The sequence below is a fragment of the Rhopilema esculentum genome, chromosome 7 (genome assembly GCF_057945365.1).
Source record: "Rhopilema esculentum isolate cy_ngs chromosome 7, ASM5794536v1, whole genome shotgun sequence".
Lineage (NCBI taxonomy): Eukaryota > Metazoa > Cnidaria > Scyphozoa > Rhizostomeae > Rhizostomatidae > Rhopilema > Rhopilema esculentum.
The window spans coordinates 9780249-9798972 of NC_142821.1; the positions used below are offsets into that span (position 1 = coordinate 9780249).

The 18724-nt window shown below is 35.9% G+C and overlaps 2 protein-coding genes across 3 annotated transcripts in view; both read left to right on the forward strand.

Annotated features, from left to right (window-relative positions):
• Positions 1 to 10220, forward strand: part of LOC135682986 (protein rogdi homolog) — a 30846-nt gene extending 20626 nt beyond the window's left edge. For both annotated transcript variants that reach the window (XM_065198112.2, XM_065198111.2), the window contains 7 exons: positions 2181 to 2264; positions 2437 to 2532; positions 3984 to 4082; positions 5056 to 5172; positions 7098 to 7138; positions 8007 to 8049; positions 9441 to 10220. In XM_065198112.2, coding sequence (XP_065054184.1) covers positions 2181 to 2264; positions 2437 to 2532; positions 3984 to 4082; positions 5056 to 5172; positions 7098 to 7138; positions 8007 to 8049; positions 9441 to 9614 — 654 coding nt within the window. In that variant the 3' untranslated portion in view covers positions 9615 to 10220. The remainder of the gene's footprint in view (positions 1 to 2180; positions 2265 to 2436; positions 2533 to 3983; positions 4083 to 5055; positions 5173 to 7097; positions 7139 to 8006; positions 8050 to 9440) is intronic.
• Positions 10221 to 10374: 154 nt separating this feature from the next.
• Positions 10375 to 18588, forward strand: LOC135682984 (protein ANKUB1-like). The gene has a single exon (XM_065198109.2). It carries the CDS (start codon positions 15944 to 15946, stop codon positions 17843 to 17845), a length of 1902 nt encoding a protein of 633 aa, XP_065054181.2. The 5' UTR covers positions 10375 to 15943; the 3' UTR covers positions 17846 to 18588.
• Positions 18589 to 18724: the final 136 nt, after the last annotated feature.

Below are 18724 nucleotides of genomic sequence, written 5' to 3' on the forward strand. Positions count from 1 at the left end.
CCATTGATCTTTGCAATTATTTTGGATTCGATTAAGCTTTCAGAATTGTAGAGAGATATCACGTAACTGCTTGAATGTTCTATATGTTTTTATTTAAGCATGGAATTTGGTTACCACTTTCAGAAACATATTTCCATTAAAAGTTATTCTTGAATAGACAGGGGGCGCAGTCGAAAATTAACTTTTTGTACGGCGTCATTTGAGTATTTGTGCAAAGATAAGACGGAGATCTGAAAATAATAAGCCGTCAAGGATTACATCAATTTAGCTCATTGCTCAGCTTCTCATAGGTCCCCTTTGCCCTAGCGCTATACCCCTAGGATTCATAGGCAAAGTGTGACTCCACATCTAGTGAGAAAATATGGTATCATAGATAAATTTAGTGAAACTGCAAACACTAAACTGTTTAGCAACCGAAAATACTACTAAGCTTCTAAGCACTAGGGAAAAACCAGTTGTATCCATCAAGAAGACTCTGAAGGGTAAATTGTCAGAGTGAAAAGCCAGCTAAATGTGGTGAAATTTTCAGAGAATTTATGTTAGAAAGATTGAAGAAAAAGGGTCCTAAACGAGCTTCATATTTCTTGGGTGCACAAGTTTTGGATTTGTTATTATAAACTTTCCTCTGATATATGGGCATATATTACGTGCTTCAATCTTGACGATTTCCCCAGAACTTACTCGAAACTTCAATAAAATTAATTAAAATTCAAACTGTAATGTATTCGGTTATTTTAATTTTGAAAACTCGGTATTACGGTAATATCAAAATATTCTTGCGGAATTACGGTTATAGGTAAATTTTCTTGTGGAAAAACGAAATTTGATACCCCCTTAAGCCCCCCTTACAGCTTCACTCAGCTAAATCAAGCTGAATCAACGTCTCCCGTTCTATGCCTAGATCTCTCTTTATCACATTGCATCATCCTTTCGTCATCCTAACTGATCCATAATTAGCATTTTGATTTTTATATGTAAGCATGTTAATTTGTATGTAATTCTAGTTGAGTTCAGATCAGAATTCTACAGATAACACACTGTCTCTCTATCTGGCTCTGTGTTCTCGACACGTTAAATAGGACTCGCTGGGTTTGGAAAAGGCCGGTAAAGACACATTTCTCGATCGATTGTTTATTTACTATCAGTGCCTATCGTTGTTTCGATGTACACTCAAATATTTAAAAATCAACAGACAAAACCGACTTTTATACGATCGCACTAAACGATTGCCTATTAAGTACAACCACAGTTTCCTGATTGCTGTTGACCCTTGGTTTTCGCAAGTACTACATAATTTCAAACTTTGATTAAACACACTTTCGCTGGTCAAATTATGATGTCAAGCGTATGATTATGATTATGATTTTGATTTTGGTGTCAAGCGTATTAGAAAAGATGGGAAAATATAACTCTTAAAAAAACGGGAAGTAAAATTTCGCTGCATAGACACTTTAATATTCTGTCCAACACTCTGCTCTTATAAAAGGTAGTCGAACCGCCTTCAAGAGCAGTTTCAAGTTAAATTATTTAAGCAGCTTTCTATAATTGTTGACCCACATTTGCACCTATGATACATTGATCCTTTTGTGGTCGAGCTGCTACCATCTGTTAGGGCTAACCTGCAAACAAGATTCAAAGTCTTGGTTCAGTAAGAGACTTTTGGGTTAGCAAATAGTCTATTACGGAACTGACCAATGAATATTGTGACCTTCGACACAAGTCCTTCCTTGCATCTTGGTATCTCCGTAGCCTTTCTGGTGCAAAATCCTTTGTGGTATTTTTCATCCCTTTCAATTTGCACCCTTGTATTATTTGACCATGTTTCGGTTATGATTTGTAATTTAATGACTTTGTTCTCTATCAATTGTAATCATCAACTATTATCAACTCAGCTTAAAATGTGCTAATAAACTCACTGAGAAAGTTGCATATGGGCTGCAAAGTATTTTAGACAATGTTAACAATTTATGACTGAATCATTGCACGTGTTTTTAGAAATATTTTCAAAAAGCAAATTTACTAAAGTATTGTAAGCTATAATTGTATCTAGATAATAAGTTGAACAAGGCCTACCTTTATTTTTTGTCGATAATAGAAAGATAATTTTTTACATTCAATTGCTCTTTTCATTTCATGGTAACCATAAATTACATAAAACTAAAGTTAAATTTTGTTTCTAGGATTTAAAATTCAAAATTCCGAAGCTTTCAAATGGTACTTTTGGAACTTTCATTTTTGACCAATTTCCCTGGAAACTCCAGCAGGTATGCTATATTTCCATGATTATTTCATATGTTTTCACTTCTTTACTAAATTACTTGTTCTTTTCATGTGCCTTTTGGCATACAGCTCAAAACATTGTGTTTTTGAACAAATTTCTCTGCTGGCATTTGAAAAATTTGAGTTTTGCATTTAGAAAAATTTTGTCGCCTTCAGCTACAAGATGCGCACAACCATCTGATACTTGCCCTTGAAGAAGTGAATGAAAGAGAGGTTGGTGGTATTTTCACATCTGGTCAAGAAATAAACCAGGTAGGTGCCTGATCCTCGTTTCTGTGTAGTCCTGTATCTCATCACTTTGATGCAAACGAGACAAATACAGCTTTACCTGTGGACATTAAATTACCTTCTTCGGGACTACAGCTTCAAAGATCAAGTCTTATAGAATAGAAATAATATGGTATTTTCGCTTACAAAGAAGGATCTATCGGGCTTGGGGTACAGTTTCTTTCTAGCTCATACGTTAAGAAGGCCTTCGGGTGTATAGGCATAATTGGGCATTACAGTTCGTCTACATTTCACAGTCTCAGTGCTTATGCAACAACAAGTATGGGAAAGGGGTTGTGAAATAGACAATAAGTGTTTATAGAGCCAAAGTGATGGCAAGGACCAGCCGTGAGGTTTTAGATAAGGGGTGGTCTCAACAAGAAATTTAGGTTCGATTCTTTGCTTTTAATTATGGTGCTAGTGGTAATTTGATGCAATGAATAAGTTCGTAGAGGGTATTTGCGTTGGGTTCTTTAGCAAAATATCGTTTTCATCATAGTAATGCCCTGACAGTGCAGTACTTGCCAACCGAACCAAAAAGAAAATTAGATAAAATGCCAATAGCTAGCCCTTTTAAATTTTGCTATTATCCCCCTTTTTTCATCAAGCCCCATCAAGCCACACCCTGCCCCACCCTTTTGTTTAATAAATAATACCCAGTTGAAAAAGTCACGTTACGTTACATTATATGATAACCATACCTGAAGTTACTTAAATTCAAAAATGAAGGTATTTGAGAAATCTGATTTAAAGCAAAAAGAGAGAAAGAATAAGAAAAAGCAGATGAAGAATATGCTTATTAAGTGGAAGCAGAATTTGAAGAATGAGGAGAGAAAAGAGAAGAATACAAACAAGAAAAATAATAAGAAGACAAAGGATAGGAGGTCAAAGTAGAAAATGAATTAAAAGATATCGATTAACTTGATTTTTAATGAATGAAACAGTAAAAAAATTGTTCATTTTGATGCCCTTTATGGAACCAAACTTTGTTACTTGTAAACTTGGATAAGTGTAGTGTTCTTGCTGTAACTAACTAACTACATTCATTGATTCATTGATTCATTGATTCATTCATTCAATCATTCATTCATTCATTCATTCATTCATTCATTCATTCATTCATTCATTCATTCATTCATTCATTCATTCATTCATTCATTTACATTCATTCATTCATTCACTTTTATTTATTCATTCACTTTTATTCATTCATTCACTTTTATTCATTCATTCATTTTTATGCTTTTATTTGTTCATCAATTCATTTATTTATTCAGTCCTTTGTTCATTATATCTATGACCTATTATTTCCCTACTCAAATACAATGCAACAAAATCAACCATCTGAAATGACATAAATATTAATATACTTTGCTTCATTCTCGCTTTCCTTCTTTCAATATATATTGTATATCAAGAATATTTTTATTTTTAAGCTAATGGAGAGCATTATGTGCAGTTTGAGTCGTGGGAAATCTCTGCTCTTAGTGCCACCGAAACAACCATTGCCTCATTTGATATCCAGTGGTATGCAGGTGGGGTACGATCTGTCAAAACTTGCTCGTAGTGTTAATCTAAAATTTAAAGAGCTTTTAGCTACAGTTGAAGTTTACAATCCGCGACAAAACTATTGAGACAAAATGCAATTTTTGCAATTTCGTACTTCATGTTGCCCGACGAAATTGGAACCCCCTCTTCCTCTGAATCAGTGATGGATTTCCAGTTCTATCATTTCTGCTTCAAAATCATGCATTCAATATTTAATCGTGGGAAAGGGCAATTTTTTGCGAAGGAAAGAGAAACTATCAGGTTTTCTTGAAAAGTCTTTTTGTCCAGCATTGCAACTATGCTAAAACCAGTTTAAAATTTTGTTAATTGGTTGTTTAGATCTCTATGGTTTAAAGAGTTTTTTCGATTTAGATTTTTATCAGTTACAAATGGCAATCACGAGGTTTTCTGGCTCTCAGTCACTTATATATATATATATTTCTAATCATTTAGGCTACTCTGTTTTTCTACTGAAAACTAGCACGCAGCATACAGTTTTGTGTAAACTATTGAATTGAATAAAATGAGACAAATTGTATAAATTTAGGGGAATCATTGGTTTAAATTTTATCAACAATAAATTTTATCAACAATCAAGTAAAACCGGCAGTCTTTTTAATCTTTATCAATTTTCAAAGTTTGTTATCTTCTCCAATTTCAACAATATTTACAATATGCATAAAATCTTTTTACTGTGTGCAGAAATATGTGATAATGTCGAAGAAGCTTGACGATGACATTTTTGCGAGAAATTATTAGATAAAATAGACTTGAAAGATTGAGAAAGACTAGAAAAATTATTAGGAAATATAAACTTGAAGCTAAGAAATGGCGCATTTTGTTTGTAGGACCAATTATTGATAGTGGAATGTTTTTCCTAGAGTTTCGGGGTAGAGATTAATGTTGGTAATCATTTTTTTGAAATGGTGCACTTTATGAACAATACTTTTTCTTTCCTAGCGTGTTTTAAACCCACCATTGCCCGACGAAGTACTGGTCAATTTTCACGTCAATTGTGACAAACTTGTGTTTTGTGCCTATGTACTAAACTGTTTAACAGGACCTCCGTCAAACTTAGTAAGTCTTAGATTAATAACCCACATTTTAAATTTATTGGAAAATGTTTTTTAAGTTGTATCTTAGGGCAAGTTTATAAGTCGTGCTCAAATCACATCAAATCAAATATGTTGTTTTGAACCCTGTAGATATCAATTAAGTTTGAGAAAAGGCGAATTAATTTTGTAAATTTTAAATTAAGCTTATGCCAAATTTAATGCGTGACAAAAGCTCTTTTTGTCAGTCACACTAACTGACCAAAGCGCTACTTGGATTTAAACATTGTGATTCTGATGGATCAGATCAATTCAAATCAAGTTAACCCCTCCCCCCCCCCCCCCCGGTACTTGCTACTTGCTACTTGTAGCGCTACTTGGATTTAAACATTGTGATTCTGATGGATCAGATCAATTCAAATCAAGTTAACCCCCCCCCCCCCCAGTGCAATTTGCGATTCTAGCGAATGCGTAGAAGCATTATTCGAAGGATGTAACACTTAAACAGAGTTACAATGCACGGCAGATGTACGAAGTTTGAATCTAACCAGATTTCCTTACGCGCTTTTGTTTGGCTTTTGTCCCTCACAATCCTAATGGATTCTGTACGCGTTAAACGGGACGTGTAAATTAAGCATTGCAACTTTTCTAATTTTCTTCCAAGAATTTTCTTAAAAACCAATTATTTTTCTCCCACTGCTGCATCTTTCTTCTCAGTATTTATTTGTGTCTTATTTTGAAAATAGAAATTGATTTCCATAGGGGTAGAGTAAGCGTCTTTTCCTAAAGGATTTTGTCAATGAAATGTTTCAAAATTCACATGTAAACAAGGAAGCATCCGCTAATAAATCCGGAAAAGGCAATTTGCTTCAACATCTCAATCCGGAAAAAACTAAAGCTATACCTTGTTTAAACTTTGAGAAGCATCCATGTGAATATTGTAAGATTATTGTAATTTATCTCTAAGGAGATTAAACGCTCATTTCATTCAGTTTCTTGATTTTTTGTTGAGCCCATTGCTTGACGTTTATAATGAAGAGCTCCTTGAGGTTCTTAAAAACCAAACTTTGAAAAGCTCCTTTTTAGAAACATAAAAACGTAGCTTAAGATAACGTTAGTTAGAGTACGTTATAAGTCACAATAAGCTCTTCTTTCTATGAATATTTTTCAATCAGACGGGAAGTAGGTACCCAATTGGGAAAGAATTATTTCCACTTCATCTTAATAAGAAAATTTTTCTAGCCATTGCTTAAGGTTTACCACTATGGATTTATTTTGGTCATCTTAGGGCGCGGTTTCGAAAGTTTCTTATAAAAAAAATGCAAAGTTGGTTACTTATAGAAAAATGATGGTATGTCCTAAACCTATCGTCGTTAACACTAAGGATAGATTGGGTTATTCTCGTGCCATCCACTTGCATTATTCGTCTTTTTATCATTCAGCAAATCGCAGTATTTAAAAAGGGTTACTTTGCCATTTGAATTCTCATACCTCCAGCTGTTAAAGTTTTTAGAAAAAGTTATTTCAAATCGTACTGAATTTAATGACTTGATGGCATTCTGCACTACAAAGGACTGTTCATTACAGGCGACACAGAAAGACAAGACCTAATTTCTTAAACTTATTTGCTAAGTCTTATAACGTTAGTTTATAGTTTTAAAAGCCTTCATTACGCAACCACTCTTTTTTCTGGTCACCATTGCCTCTTAAATTCGCTACACGATACAATAAACAACTTTGCTGGATAGTCAGACAAGACGGTACAGGATAACATCAAACTGTACCATAAACTGATACGCGTTTTTCTGACGGACAGAATTGGAGCAAAAGCTTTTTTTCTGAAAAACCTCAACTTGACCGTCTCCATTGTGACATTCGTGACACCAATTATTCTATCTTTATTTGTGACTTTCTACTCATTTTATAATTCGATTTTCCTCTCTGTTGTAGAAAAACTTACCTCAAGATCCAAATAATATTGGCCATGTTTTGTGAGTCATTGTGTATTTTTCTTTACATTGAGGTTCCTAAATACTAATTTTGCTAGCGAATTTTGTTGATATATTTAATCTGATTTGGAATTGGCTTTAGCACCATAAGGAAAATCATAACAGATTGAAGCCAGAAAAAGGTCTCCGTGGTTTAGCTATTTGTAACTTTCTGCTGTGACATCACAACGACAAGTCATGTTTTCAACTAAAGTCATGAATTTATCGTTTTCGACTTTAATGTTTTTGTGACATTTCTTAGTAGCTCAAAAAGGATGGGATGTAGAAGTTTTTTAACTCGTGGTATTATGAAAATTTTCTTAGTAAAGTCACCCAGATGTGAACTACTTTTGACATGAAGCTAGAGGCAGCAAGACTCAAATAATGTTGTTAGATCATTAAGTCTCCTAAGTTGTAGACATTTAAAAACTATTCTGTTCAACTAATGATACGTACACGCATTTCAGGAAGAAACTAAACTAAGAATATGTACTAAGGTTTTTAGTTTTTCGCTAACCTTAACAGGTGCAGATTTCTTATGAAAGTGCAAGAATATGTTATCCGTCTAGATAGGATAATCTCCGTCTAGATTCTTATTTAGGACACAGACTCAAGCATTTTTTTCAAAAGAGACATTGCCTCATAACTTGGAAAGGATGAAAAAGTTACTGCAGATTTGTGTTAAATTTTAAAAAGGATCAGTACTATAGTTTTTTGTTATGGGTCGGTTTCTTGCAAAAAATGCGTGTGTTTGTGACTCTAATGTTATCTAAGAGGAAGCAAAGTTTCTAGTTTCGAATGATTCGACTCAATGAATTTCTCTTTAAAAATTTTTGTTTGGATTGAAAAATATTATATTTTGCTATTTTAGTGAATCTGGCTCACGATGGTTTGAAGTTGTAAACAGGATTGAGGTAATTTGAAGGCATTCATGTTCTATTCACTTTTAGTTGACTTGCGATAAATTATCCTTCTTTCTCAAAGGATGCGATTGGAAATCGAAGTGTATAATAAACGCATTTTCTACTCGTTTTTCAGAAGTCCTGGTCTATTACTGATAAAGTAGGATAGTTTGGTCCTTCATTAGGCGCTCAAATGATTAGAGCAGTCTTTTACCTATCAAAACCAGTTACGCCATCGCTTGGAGAATGATGAACGCCAAAGAGCTATATCCCTGTATATAACGGCATTTTAAAGGAATTCTGTATAAAGGCAGGAATAGCCGTGTTTATCATGTTGCCCAGGAGTTTATTTTCCAACCCACCCCTAACACACTGCGTAACGATTTCCTCTCGGCTATGAATACAAATCAACGACATGTCTCCTAAGTTTGATAACCTGTTCACGACACACCTCTTAAACTTAGACCGCTCTTATAGGTCAAATATTTGCTTCAAAACTCATAAGCTAATATTCTTCTATTAGCTTACGGCATAGAGTTTGATTGAATATCTTGATGTTTTAATTGGATGATCAGCTCTGCTGTGAAAATGAATTCTGTTATGCTTGCTGAATCATATTTCTTGCCAAGGGTTTATTTAGCCCACGTTGATGATTAGGTGATGATTCTATGCCTGGAGACCTCAAGAAAGCGTGTCAAAATCATTTACCAAACCCAAAGCAGGCCTTGCTTTCATCATCTTTTTAAGTTTTGAAAGTTTTATAATTGAAAGAAGAACACTTCTATAGATAATAGGTTGTCTCTAGTAATTCTAAAACCTCTAACACATTACATATCAACATTGGCAATATCCGTAATTTTATGGTGTATGTGTGGCAAAAAAAAGGCCAAAAATGTTTCTCAGACCAACAAAATTTGACATTTTTCATCGCTGAAGATCAAAGACCAATAAAATAGACTTGTTTAGGAAGCTCAGTGACACAATTAGTTCTAATTAAAAGAACCAATCAGTGCATTTCAGCAGAGACCAACTAGAGGTTGACGAAGAAGCACTAGAGCCCTTTTTTCATTTAGACTGATACATTTGTTGTTAAAAATGTTTTAACCTAACACCACAAACGTACTTAAAATTCACGTTCCCTTGGAGGTTACTCTACTTCTTTTTCTAAAATGAATTTGAATGACCAGTATCCTTGTATCCTTGTTTATTCCTAGCGCCATGTTTGTTCCTAACGGAATTTTAGGTGCAGCTGCGCAGTTACATATGATTAGAATTGTGCATTGTGCAGATTCCATAGATTCCTCTTCAAATGTATTGCTGATGAATATATGCAGCGAGCTACCTCACAATTCACGTTGTTTCGCCAGTGTTAAGTGTTATTAATGGTTTCACTTCTTCCTTAGATTGTATGTACAGTTCCATGGTTGAAAGAGATCATTATTTTGTTCAACACAGCCCAGCAACTCTGTCAGCAATTAAAAGATAAGCTTACTTTGTTTAGTAATATTCTTAGTACCACTGATCTCGACGAACTCGCTTTGCGCCGCGATAACGCGCAGTCTGATCGTATGTCCTGATCGAATGTAGGCATTCTGATTGTTCCATAAGCACGGTATTGTATTTATCTGTTGAGAAGTATACGAGAAAGACCTATCCATAAAGCTTTCCTTTAACCGTTTGCACACATGAGTATGTTCTGCGTCACTTTTCAGTACTTGCCTCAATGGCCTATGTGAGAGGATATAAGCATCAGTTTTTTATGTGGCCTTTATTTTAATTTGACAAAAGTTACATATCATAAAATTACACAACATCCTAATTCACAGCCTGCATCATTCTGCAGATTTTCTGGACAGACTTTAATGAACGGTAGACTGAAGAGACTTGTAGTAAACGGTTTATGACTACAGGGATGTTATGCACTTCCCTGCTCCCTGTGGTATCGTTTTGTACATGGTGTCTATTGTAAGTTGTTATGGGCATGAATAAAAAGTCAATGAGAATTTATAATAGCTGACAGTAAAAATAGTTATTATTTAGAATTACATAGTGGTAATTGAATGAAAGTTGTTTTTAGTTCTAGTTGTTTTAAAATAACCATTGATATAAAATCAAAATAGTGTTTGAAGTGATGAATTAAAATTGTCAAGAAATTGTAAATTTTTATGTGTAAAGTCATTATTTTTATCATTGTATCTCTTCGTCGTCTCAGCCGAACATTTTCTGAAAGTTTTAAAAATTGTGATGTGAATAATGATAGAGAACAGGCCGCTTGCCTGGTCCAAGCCCTGACTCCAGTTTTTATTCACGTCAGGCAATGATTGCATTTTTATAAGTAAGTTTCAATAAAGTGCAGTAGGCTTCTTATCTGGCTTGCCCCATTGATTTCACGCCAAAATTTAAGGCGTATTCAATATTCCAACCATATTCATGCTTAGTTTGCCCCGCCCAGGCGGATCACTTTGCTCATATCATCACTGAGAAAAAAATCCTCGATGAGTCAGCCCATGGTAGAAGAACAGGACACGTTTTTGTTGAGTCAGGTCGAAGGGTACATTTTGTATGGTTGGTCTGTCCGGTTTTTCTTTTGTCAAATTTCGCATCGTCTATTTCTTTATGGTGCATGCACATAAAGCGATTATAAAAACTAAGTTTTGATCAAGGTGAGAACATAATAGTCAAGTCTAATATTTATTGGTAATCTTCTCATCCAGTCGCTTTATTTCAAAGCCTTATTATTAACCGAATCGATCTGTTCTGTCGAGAAAATATGTTTTATTCATCCACAGGGATTTGGACAAAGCATTTCATTGTCAATGCTTTGCCTGTTTTTGACGACAGTATCCTAGTACCTTGTTTGGTGTCTAAAACACGCGCTGCACACAACCATCGCTTCAGACGTTCTTTCAATTTCCTATCACATTTCGCCTTTTATTCACGAAGCTGGAAAACTAACACTGAATCCTTTATGTAATCGTTAACCACTTTGCTTATTACACGTCTAAAAACATTAAATGCGTAAGACTTATCTCTACCTTTTCATCTTTTGCACCCGAGCTGAACATAACCGATGTTTTCTTTAGCCTTCCGCGCTTTATGTATTGTGGGAGACCCTCCCTTTTGAAACTGAAAGTAAATGGAAACCTTGCACAGCCTTTTAACCCACATTTACGCTGTATTGAAACTCGTGTCGCCTGTTAATTCTCGATAAGATCAAATCAGTCTTGCGATATGATCCCTGCAATCTTGCTTGCTTTATGGAGGATTCTGTTTTTGTTGAAACGACAAAGCGCTTTAGCTGTTCTTAAACACACCTGTTTTCATTATGATTTATGTTAAATACAGCTTGCTCTTCAGAGTAATAGTAATGCTCCATTAATTAGCCGTTAAATATCTCATTCCATTTTACTGCACCGATCAATCTTACAGACATAACTTGGACTTAATCAATGCTGTGTATGAATTAAATTGTAAACACTTTACTTTTCTTAAAGTGTTTTTCGAGATAAAACGATAAAAGGCCTTTTGATGAGATACAGGAAGTAAAAAAGTGCTTTCACAGCGTTTGATAATTTTATCTTTGATGTAGAAACACCCCCTAAAAAAATTAAAAGTAGCAATTAATCTTCTTTATTTCTTATAAATCAAGGTTTAAATATCACATACATATTTCAAGAAGAGCCTCATCCTCTAATGAAAATTAGAGATTATTCATAATTTTAAAACTTTCTACTTAAAGTCATCTCAACAGTTCACGGCAACTTTTTTACTCAAAAATTATTCTTTAATTGTATGAGTTAACTGATGTTTTCCATATTTATTTCGTAAGCATAAGATCTGCAATTTGTAATCAATAAACTTAACTCTTAGCGAAATTTTCTTGTTAATTTTTCTTATTGCTTTGCTGTGAAATTAGTCTAGCCTGCCATTGATACACTTCTAGTCTAACAGATTATTCGCAACAACTATTGATGCATTTATCCTGAGCTGCCGGCCTGTGAGACTTGTCAAGGAAGATAACTCTGGCTATTGCTGGGAGCATGCCCCGGTTGCCCTCCTTTTCAGACCCCAACCTTTCATTGCCCCCGTCTTCAAACTTCTTTTTTGTATAACACTTTTCTTTTAGTCTATTCACTTCCAAAGAGTAATATTTTCGCGATGTCTCCTGGCAGGGTAAAACCTGTTGTTGGAATGGTCACCTGTGCTATAGTGTTAACGACTCACCATTCTATAGTCAACAATGAAGAAGAGTTCATGTAAACATTGATTTCAGTTGCTCTTGAAATGAGAGCAGAAATCTTTTAATCGAATTTCTACACTTATACAGTGATTTTCATGCTCTTTTTTTCTATCCAACCTTTTCTTGTGTGTATTTGTTATGGAGCATCATTGCGTTCAGAACCTTAAGGGCTGATTAACCGAATGTTTGAATGCACATAAGGATTATAGTATGTTGAAAAAATAATATGTTTGGCAAGAATGAATTCTGAAAGACAATTTGTGATAGTTAGTAGTGTTTAGTCATGAAGTTTTTTTATTTTTCTCATCAGCAATATCCTTTTTTTTTATTTTCTTCAACAACAAAATTTATAGCTCTGGCTCACATTAATATTGAATCAGACTCCTAAAGGTGCTAAGTGAATAATATCGGTTACGCCCTCTTTTCTTGTATGACAAATCACCTTCGTGTCGATTGATTTTCTCCAAAAGTTTTAGATTTAATGCGTTCTTCTTGAAAGATCCTTTTTGTGTATTCCAAAGCCTCTCTTTTCCTGAAATCAATATGTATTTGGGGTATTAATGAGATATATGAATTGAAGAATGTGTGGGTTCGGGATTACGCCATCCCTTCGCATCCCTTGTCCTCCAATGGCCTCTACGAATGCAGCCCTGTTTTTCCTGAAAGTCATTTCAAGTTTTTTATTTTTAGCATGCTTGCTACGGGGCAATTCTCCATCTAGCCATTGAAAATTTTACGTTTCAGATAATAGATCATTGTATCTATTTTATGAAAATTTTCCCTTCAAGCTTAAAAAGTCATGATGTTGAGGCCCTCTTTTCCATATCAAACTCCACCCATACGAAAGCAGATGGAATTATCATTGTTGTCAAAATAGTAACTTGACGTGTCCCGTACTCAGTCAAATAACAATTTTTAAGGCTGATTTCCACGAGGCCAATTTTGCATCGAATTCGCTGCGAATTCTCATCGAAATTGTCTTTTGATTTCCATGAGACTGTGAATTCGCTGCGAAATTATATATTGATTTCCCCCAAAACCCAACTTTAAGGCGCCCATTTTCAGAACTGCACGCATGGCGAATGTTCCAAGATTGTTTTCTTACAAATCAAAAAAATTTACTTTTGCTTTGACTGGTTATTAGGTGCTGCGAAATATTTCGCCGCGAAAAAATTGAACTCTTTTCTACAATCTTGCGAAATCGCTGCGAAATCAAAAATCAAAACTGCGCATGCCTTGATACCTTCATCAGCGGTTTCGCTGCGAAATTCGCCTCGTGGAAATTCGCCTCGTGGAAATCAGCCTTTATTCTATTTATGAATTTATTTAATGGAGGCAAATCATGCATTTAGTTGGTTTGTTTTATTACTTTGAAATATCTTCTCGTGGAGAAGGTGAGCAAAACGCAAGGCTTCGATCGAAAGAATGGGAGAAACTTGAAATATAGATAGTAGACATTAAGAAGCAATTGAAAAGCAGGGTTGAATCCATGTTGTTAAGTTACCTGTCCTCTCCAAACTGCTTGGCTAGATCATAGTCTAGATTAAACGCTGGCTTCCAACTTGAAAGGACATTAGCGCAGTTGATTCCGTTATTTTCAAAATGACTATTGCTTAAAGACTTCCACTACCAAATCTAGATAAGACGAGTATAAATATTCATGGTCGCGATTGTCTAGCGGCAAGAACTGAAACCTTGACTGCATAGACAGTACAACTGTCTCTTGAATCAGTAGCATATGGCGGGCTCTTTGTGAAGCAAGCAACCGGTTTTTGGCTTCTGCCGATGGAAGATTTAATGTACTTTTGTATACAGAAAATAAGCACCAAAATTATTCGCTAAAACTGGTCTATTTCGCCCGATTTTTTACGGTGGTCAAATATAAATACTTCATTAACTTAGTGAATAATGACTACAAAATGTTTTTCAGACTGTGAGAGTAAAGTAGGAAGCGTTCTGCATCTTTCTTAGGAGCAAGCTGAGGCTGACTTATTGTAAAATGTAATTTTGAACAAAGTTTCACCTCCAAAACGAGGATTTTTTTGCCATCCAGGGGTGTTTTCTAAGGTTAATTTTTCACATTTGTTGGCAAAAAAAGGATGTCTCACTCACCTTTTTGGCCAACTTGACCTAAACACATCCCTAGAGCGCATTAGCTAGAAACTGCACTGCTTACACCCTAACATTTTAAAAACAAAATAAGATCAATCCAGCCTCAGATTTTCGAAAAATTTAAGAACAGCCAGCCTGAACTTCAATTTACTGGATCTTTTAAAAAAGAGTGTATATCATTTAGAACGAAGATCACTGTAAGAGCTTTTCAACGCTTATTTTCAAATACCAAAGAGCATTTTAGGCCTTGACCATTTCGAATGTTAGTAGAAAGTGCAGGAAAATAACCAACCCGAGCGAGGTTCTTAAGAAAGATCGTGTATGCAAAACACCTTGATGTGTTCGGCTATTTCCGACCAACCGACAGACCTGCGGAAACACCTGCTTTTAAAACAGGCTTTTTTAAATGCCTAGTCTTTACATAGTGGTCTGAATCATAAACACATAAGCCAATAATATTCATTTTGATCGATTTTCCGTATGTAAGTGGATCAATTGCTCTTTTTATTCATGAAGATTCAACTTCTGTTGCTAACTCGCTGCTCATTATTTTTGCAACAGGAAGAAATCGAAGGTTTGTGCCAGACAGTTCTGCCCCTCATTTTATGCTGCTGTATATCCAGTTGACAGCACACCTAGACTCAGGTAGTGACCCGTTTTTTTAAACGTACCGACAACGTATGCACAATGGCAAGGTATAGTATGTTTCTTTCTTGCATTATCAGAAAGACAATACTCTTTGCAATTCAGGCGCATCGAAACCATCTGCTGAAAGAAGCTTTCCAGCAGCACGGGGCTTTCAACAACGTTAGCGTACTGTTTAAGAGTATATTAGTCGTAAGGCTGTTTGCTAACTAACTTGTCGCACCGACCCCCGTCATTGCGTTAACGAGATTTTCTCTGCTCGATAAGATCTTTAGAAGTCTGTATACGTTTCCGTGGCGACTTAGCAGATGAAGTTCCGAGGATAGAAGGAAGTTGTTTCCAAAGCGAATTCTTATAGGATAAACCACTCGAGCTCCATGATTGATAACAAACTGTTTGGGATGAAGTGTATTAGGCCAGCAGAACGCCTATGAGAGGGACATGCTGTTGTATTTAATAGAATCTGTGAGCATAAAATCATTGTACAAATATTATCACGCTAATGCTGATCGGTCTTTCCATCTGGACTATTTAAGAAGATGCACGGGAGTACGTGAGTTTTTCAACGCCGTCTTGAAAATTAAAGAAACGTCGATCGTCACCTAAAAATCTGAAGTATAATTTAAGTGTACTGTCAAACGTACGGTGTGATTTGAGAAGGTCAGATAGATGAATGTTAATAAATCGTTAAAGAACAGTGTCTCCAGTGATTATATTGTTTACCGAGGACTGTTTCATCATTCAGTACCGGCTTGACAGCTTTCCTGTCAAATATCTGCCCGATTAACCGAAGTTATTAGTCATGTCGATTTGACCCAAGATGTGACTGATTTTTGCCACAAATTCGCCCGTTTCTTTAATCGATTTGATAGACTGTTTATTTTTGCTGGATTTTTGTGAGCTTTCGCGATGAAGTTGATGCTGCTGTACGAGAAAAAACGACTGGTTGTTGAGGTTGGAGAAAATGATACTGTTAAAACACTAAAGGAGTTTTTCATCGACCACTATTCCCTCAATCTTAAGTCTTCGGGAGACACAGAGGATATGATCTTGAGAATTGTATATTCCGGTTCACAATTGAAAGATGATTGGATTCTTTCCGACATTGGTATTTTACCCGGTTCCATTTTGCAGTGCTTTTTGCAGTCACGTGATAAGATATTTATGAGGGCATATACCCCATTTGACCAAAAAACGTACGATTTCACCTTACCACTGGACGTTGAAAAAACAAATGTTGGAGAGTTTAAATCTATGATTCAAGATGTATCTGGAATTCCGGTTAGTGTTATAAGGCTTTCAAAAATACCGAACGGAATTGAACTCTTCGACAACCGGTCTCTTGATGACTATGATGTCATGATTGGTGATACAATTCATGTTGACATTTGGGATGGCATGGGCGAGCTGCTACAGTCTGCATTCGCTGGTGACGTAACTGCCACTATGAATGCAATTATCAGCAGTACAGAAGACCCATCTTTGCATAAATATCAGCTTCGGGTTGCTTTGTTCATCGCGTCTTTTACCGGTTCCATTCAACTCGTGTCACAGCTTTTAAAAGCTGGCGCTCGGTGTGACGATCCAGTAGGCGAGCATCCAGCTAGAGTTTGGTGTAAAAACGTGTTCTCCCACCCTCTGAGTCTCAGAACGCCAGCTCATGCTGCTGCACAAACTGGAAGAATATCCTGCCTTCGGTTGTTTATTCATCATAACCGGGCGTGTATTCTTGTTAAGGATGGACATGGGTGTACACCTACGGGCGTAGCGCGTAGATACGGGCAAAGAGAATGCTTTAAATTGCTCATAGCTGAACAATTCAGGAAACAACAGTATGGGGGACTGAGTCTGTCGATTTATGGGAAAGTCAGAAAATGGTGCGATCGTGCACGTGACCGAGTTGCATATTACCGACTAGATCCAAACTTTCCAGTACTTTTGTCAAGTGTAGACAAAACTGGCCATGCGGCCGTTGTTGGCTCACCAATTCAAGTTAATGGGTTCGGAGAAAACATTCAAAACAGTGCAATTAAGCTTGAAAAAAGTAAAATAGATGCAAAGTGTCAATGGCTGTGGCCTAGGCGGGACGAAATTTCAAGCACACTGAAAATTGATGACCAAAAGGGCATTAAGAAACCATACCGGTCATTGCCTCCTGTCCGAAAACATAACAGTTTGAAGGCAAAGCTTTCATTGAAGCGATCAAATAGCCTCGAGAGCGTCATGAGCAGCAAAGCGTCTTCAGAACTGAAGCGTAGTTTCAATGAAGGCTATACAAATTGGCAAAGGAGACAAAAATTAAAGAACACAAAAAACCAAGTGTTGATTAATTCTAAATGCAGATGCAAAGAATGCAGCAACTGTAGTTGCTGTGGCGCTGTTCACCTTCCTGATATCCATAGACCACAATCATTAGTAGCACACCAGGATTCAAATCCAGACCACTTTTTCATTACTGAAGATATAAGAAGCCACAATCGCATAATACGTGAAGAAAGCGAACCGGATGCTTCGATTGCCTCCAGACGTATAGGTTCAGATATTCGAGCGAGGCCTAAATTGATACCGAGGTCGCGAACACGCTTGTCACGTGACGTTCTAACAGACGAAGCTCACAGCGTCATAGAGCAGGCTACAGGACAAACAAGTAGACAGCTTGCACATTCAAGTTTGCAGGTCTGCGAGACATTTACAGCTGTTGGTTGGCTCAAACGCTTGCATCTAGCAACAAATTACAATCGTAAAACATTGCTCAGAGGCATGCGAGATAAAGGACAAAGCTTGAGCGAATCATGTCTTTCTTCCAATTGAAGTGCCATAACAAATGTTATTTCTTTTTTCTAATTATCAAATCATGTGATATTTGGTTTTGTTTTAAATTGTTATTTAGTTCTTTTTGGCCTTATTTGGAACTTAAGATTTCAAAGGAAGAAATTTAACTTTTATAACTCCGCCCTATTTAAATTGAATTTTTGTATTAGCAATCCAAAAAGCCTATATTTTAGGAGCTGAGCTGCTAAACCGTTTTTTCGTTAAATGATATTGAAGCAATATTTATGTATTCCACGTGCAAACAGAACAAATTTGACCTGAAAGGATGATTTTGTAATAATGTATTATGGATGGCGTGCAATTCTTAGCTCGTAATCATGTTCGCATGAAGCTGTTAGGTGTTAAAATGTGTGTTGTAGTATGTGCTGTGTTCTTTTTACATGAATGGTTTCGTCATTGCTCTATTATTTGCATAATTTTCCTTTACGAAGGATATGATCAAGTTGTACAGCGTAATTCCACAGACCTGCGGAGGAGAAACACGTCACTTGTTTGATCGAATATATTCTCAATTGTCCCAACTCGCAAGTTACTTCACCATGTGTTAATTAGTCTGGGATTGGTCTCATTTGTGCTTTTACACGTTCATGTTGATTAAAGCTTTTGTAAGCAAATAATTAGCGATGTTAAGCGAGTATCCAGAGAATAAAGCGTGGCATTTCTTTTAAAGGCAGCCAATATGTTATTCAAAAGAAACTTAATAATTATGTCATTAATTTTTACATTCAAGGACTTTTTACACAACTCTTGTGAAATAGACGGCTTGCAGTGCTTATCGGTTGATTCGGGGGGTCGAGCGTTCACGACTTGAAAATGTCAGCGCAAAATATTTAGCAATCTAAAATTTAGATTGTGGCT

What these genes read in the sequence shown, in the direction of transcription:
- LOC135682984 (XM_065198109.2), top strand. Translation starts at nt 15,944, where the DNA reads ATGAAGTTGATGCTGCTGTACGAGAAAAAACGACTGGTTGTTGAGGTT.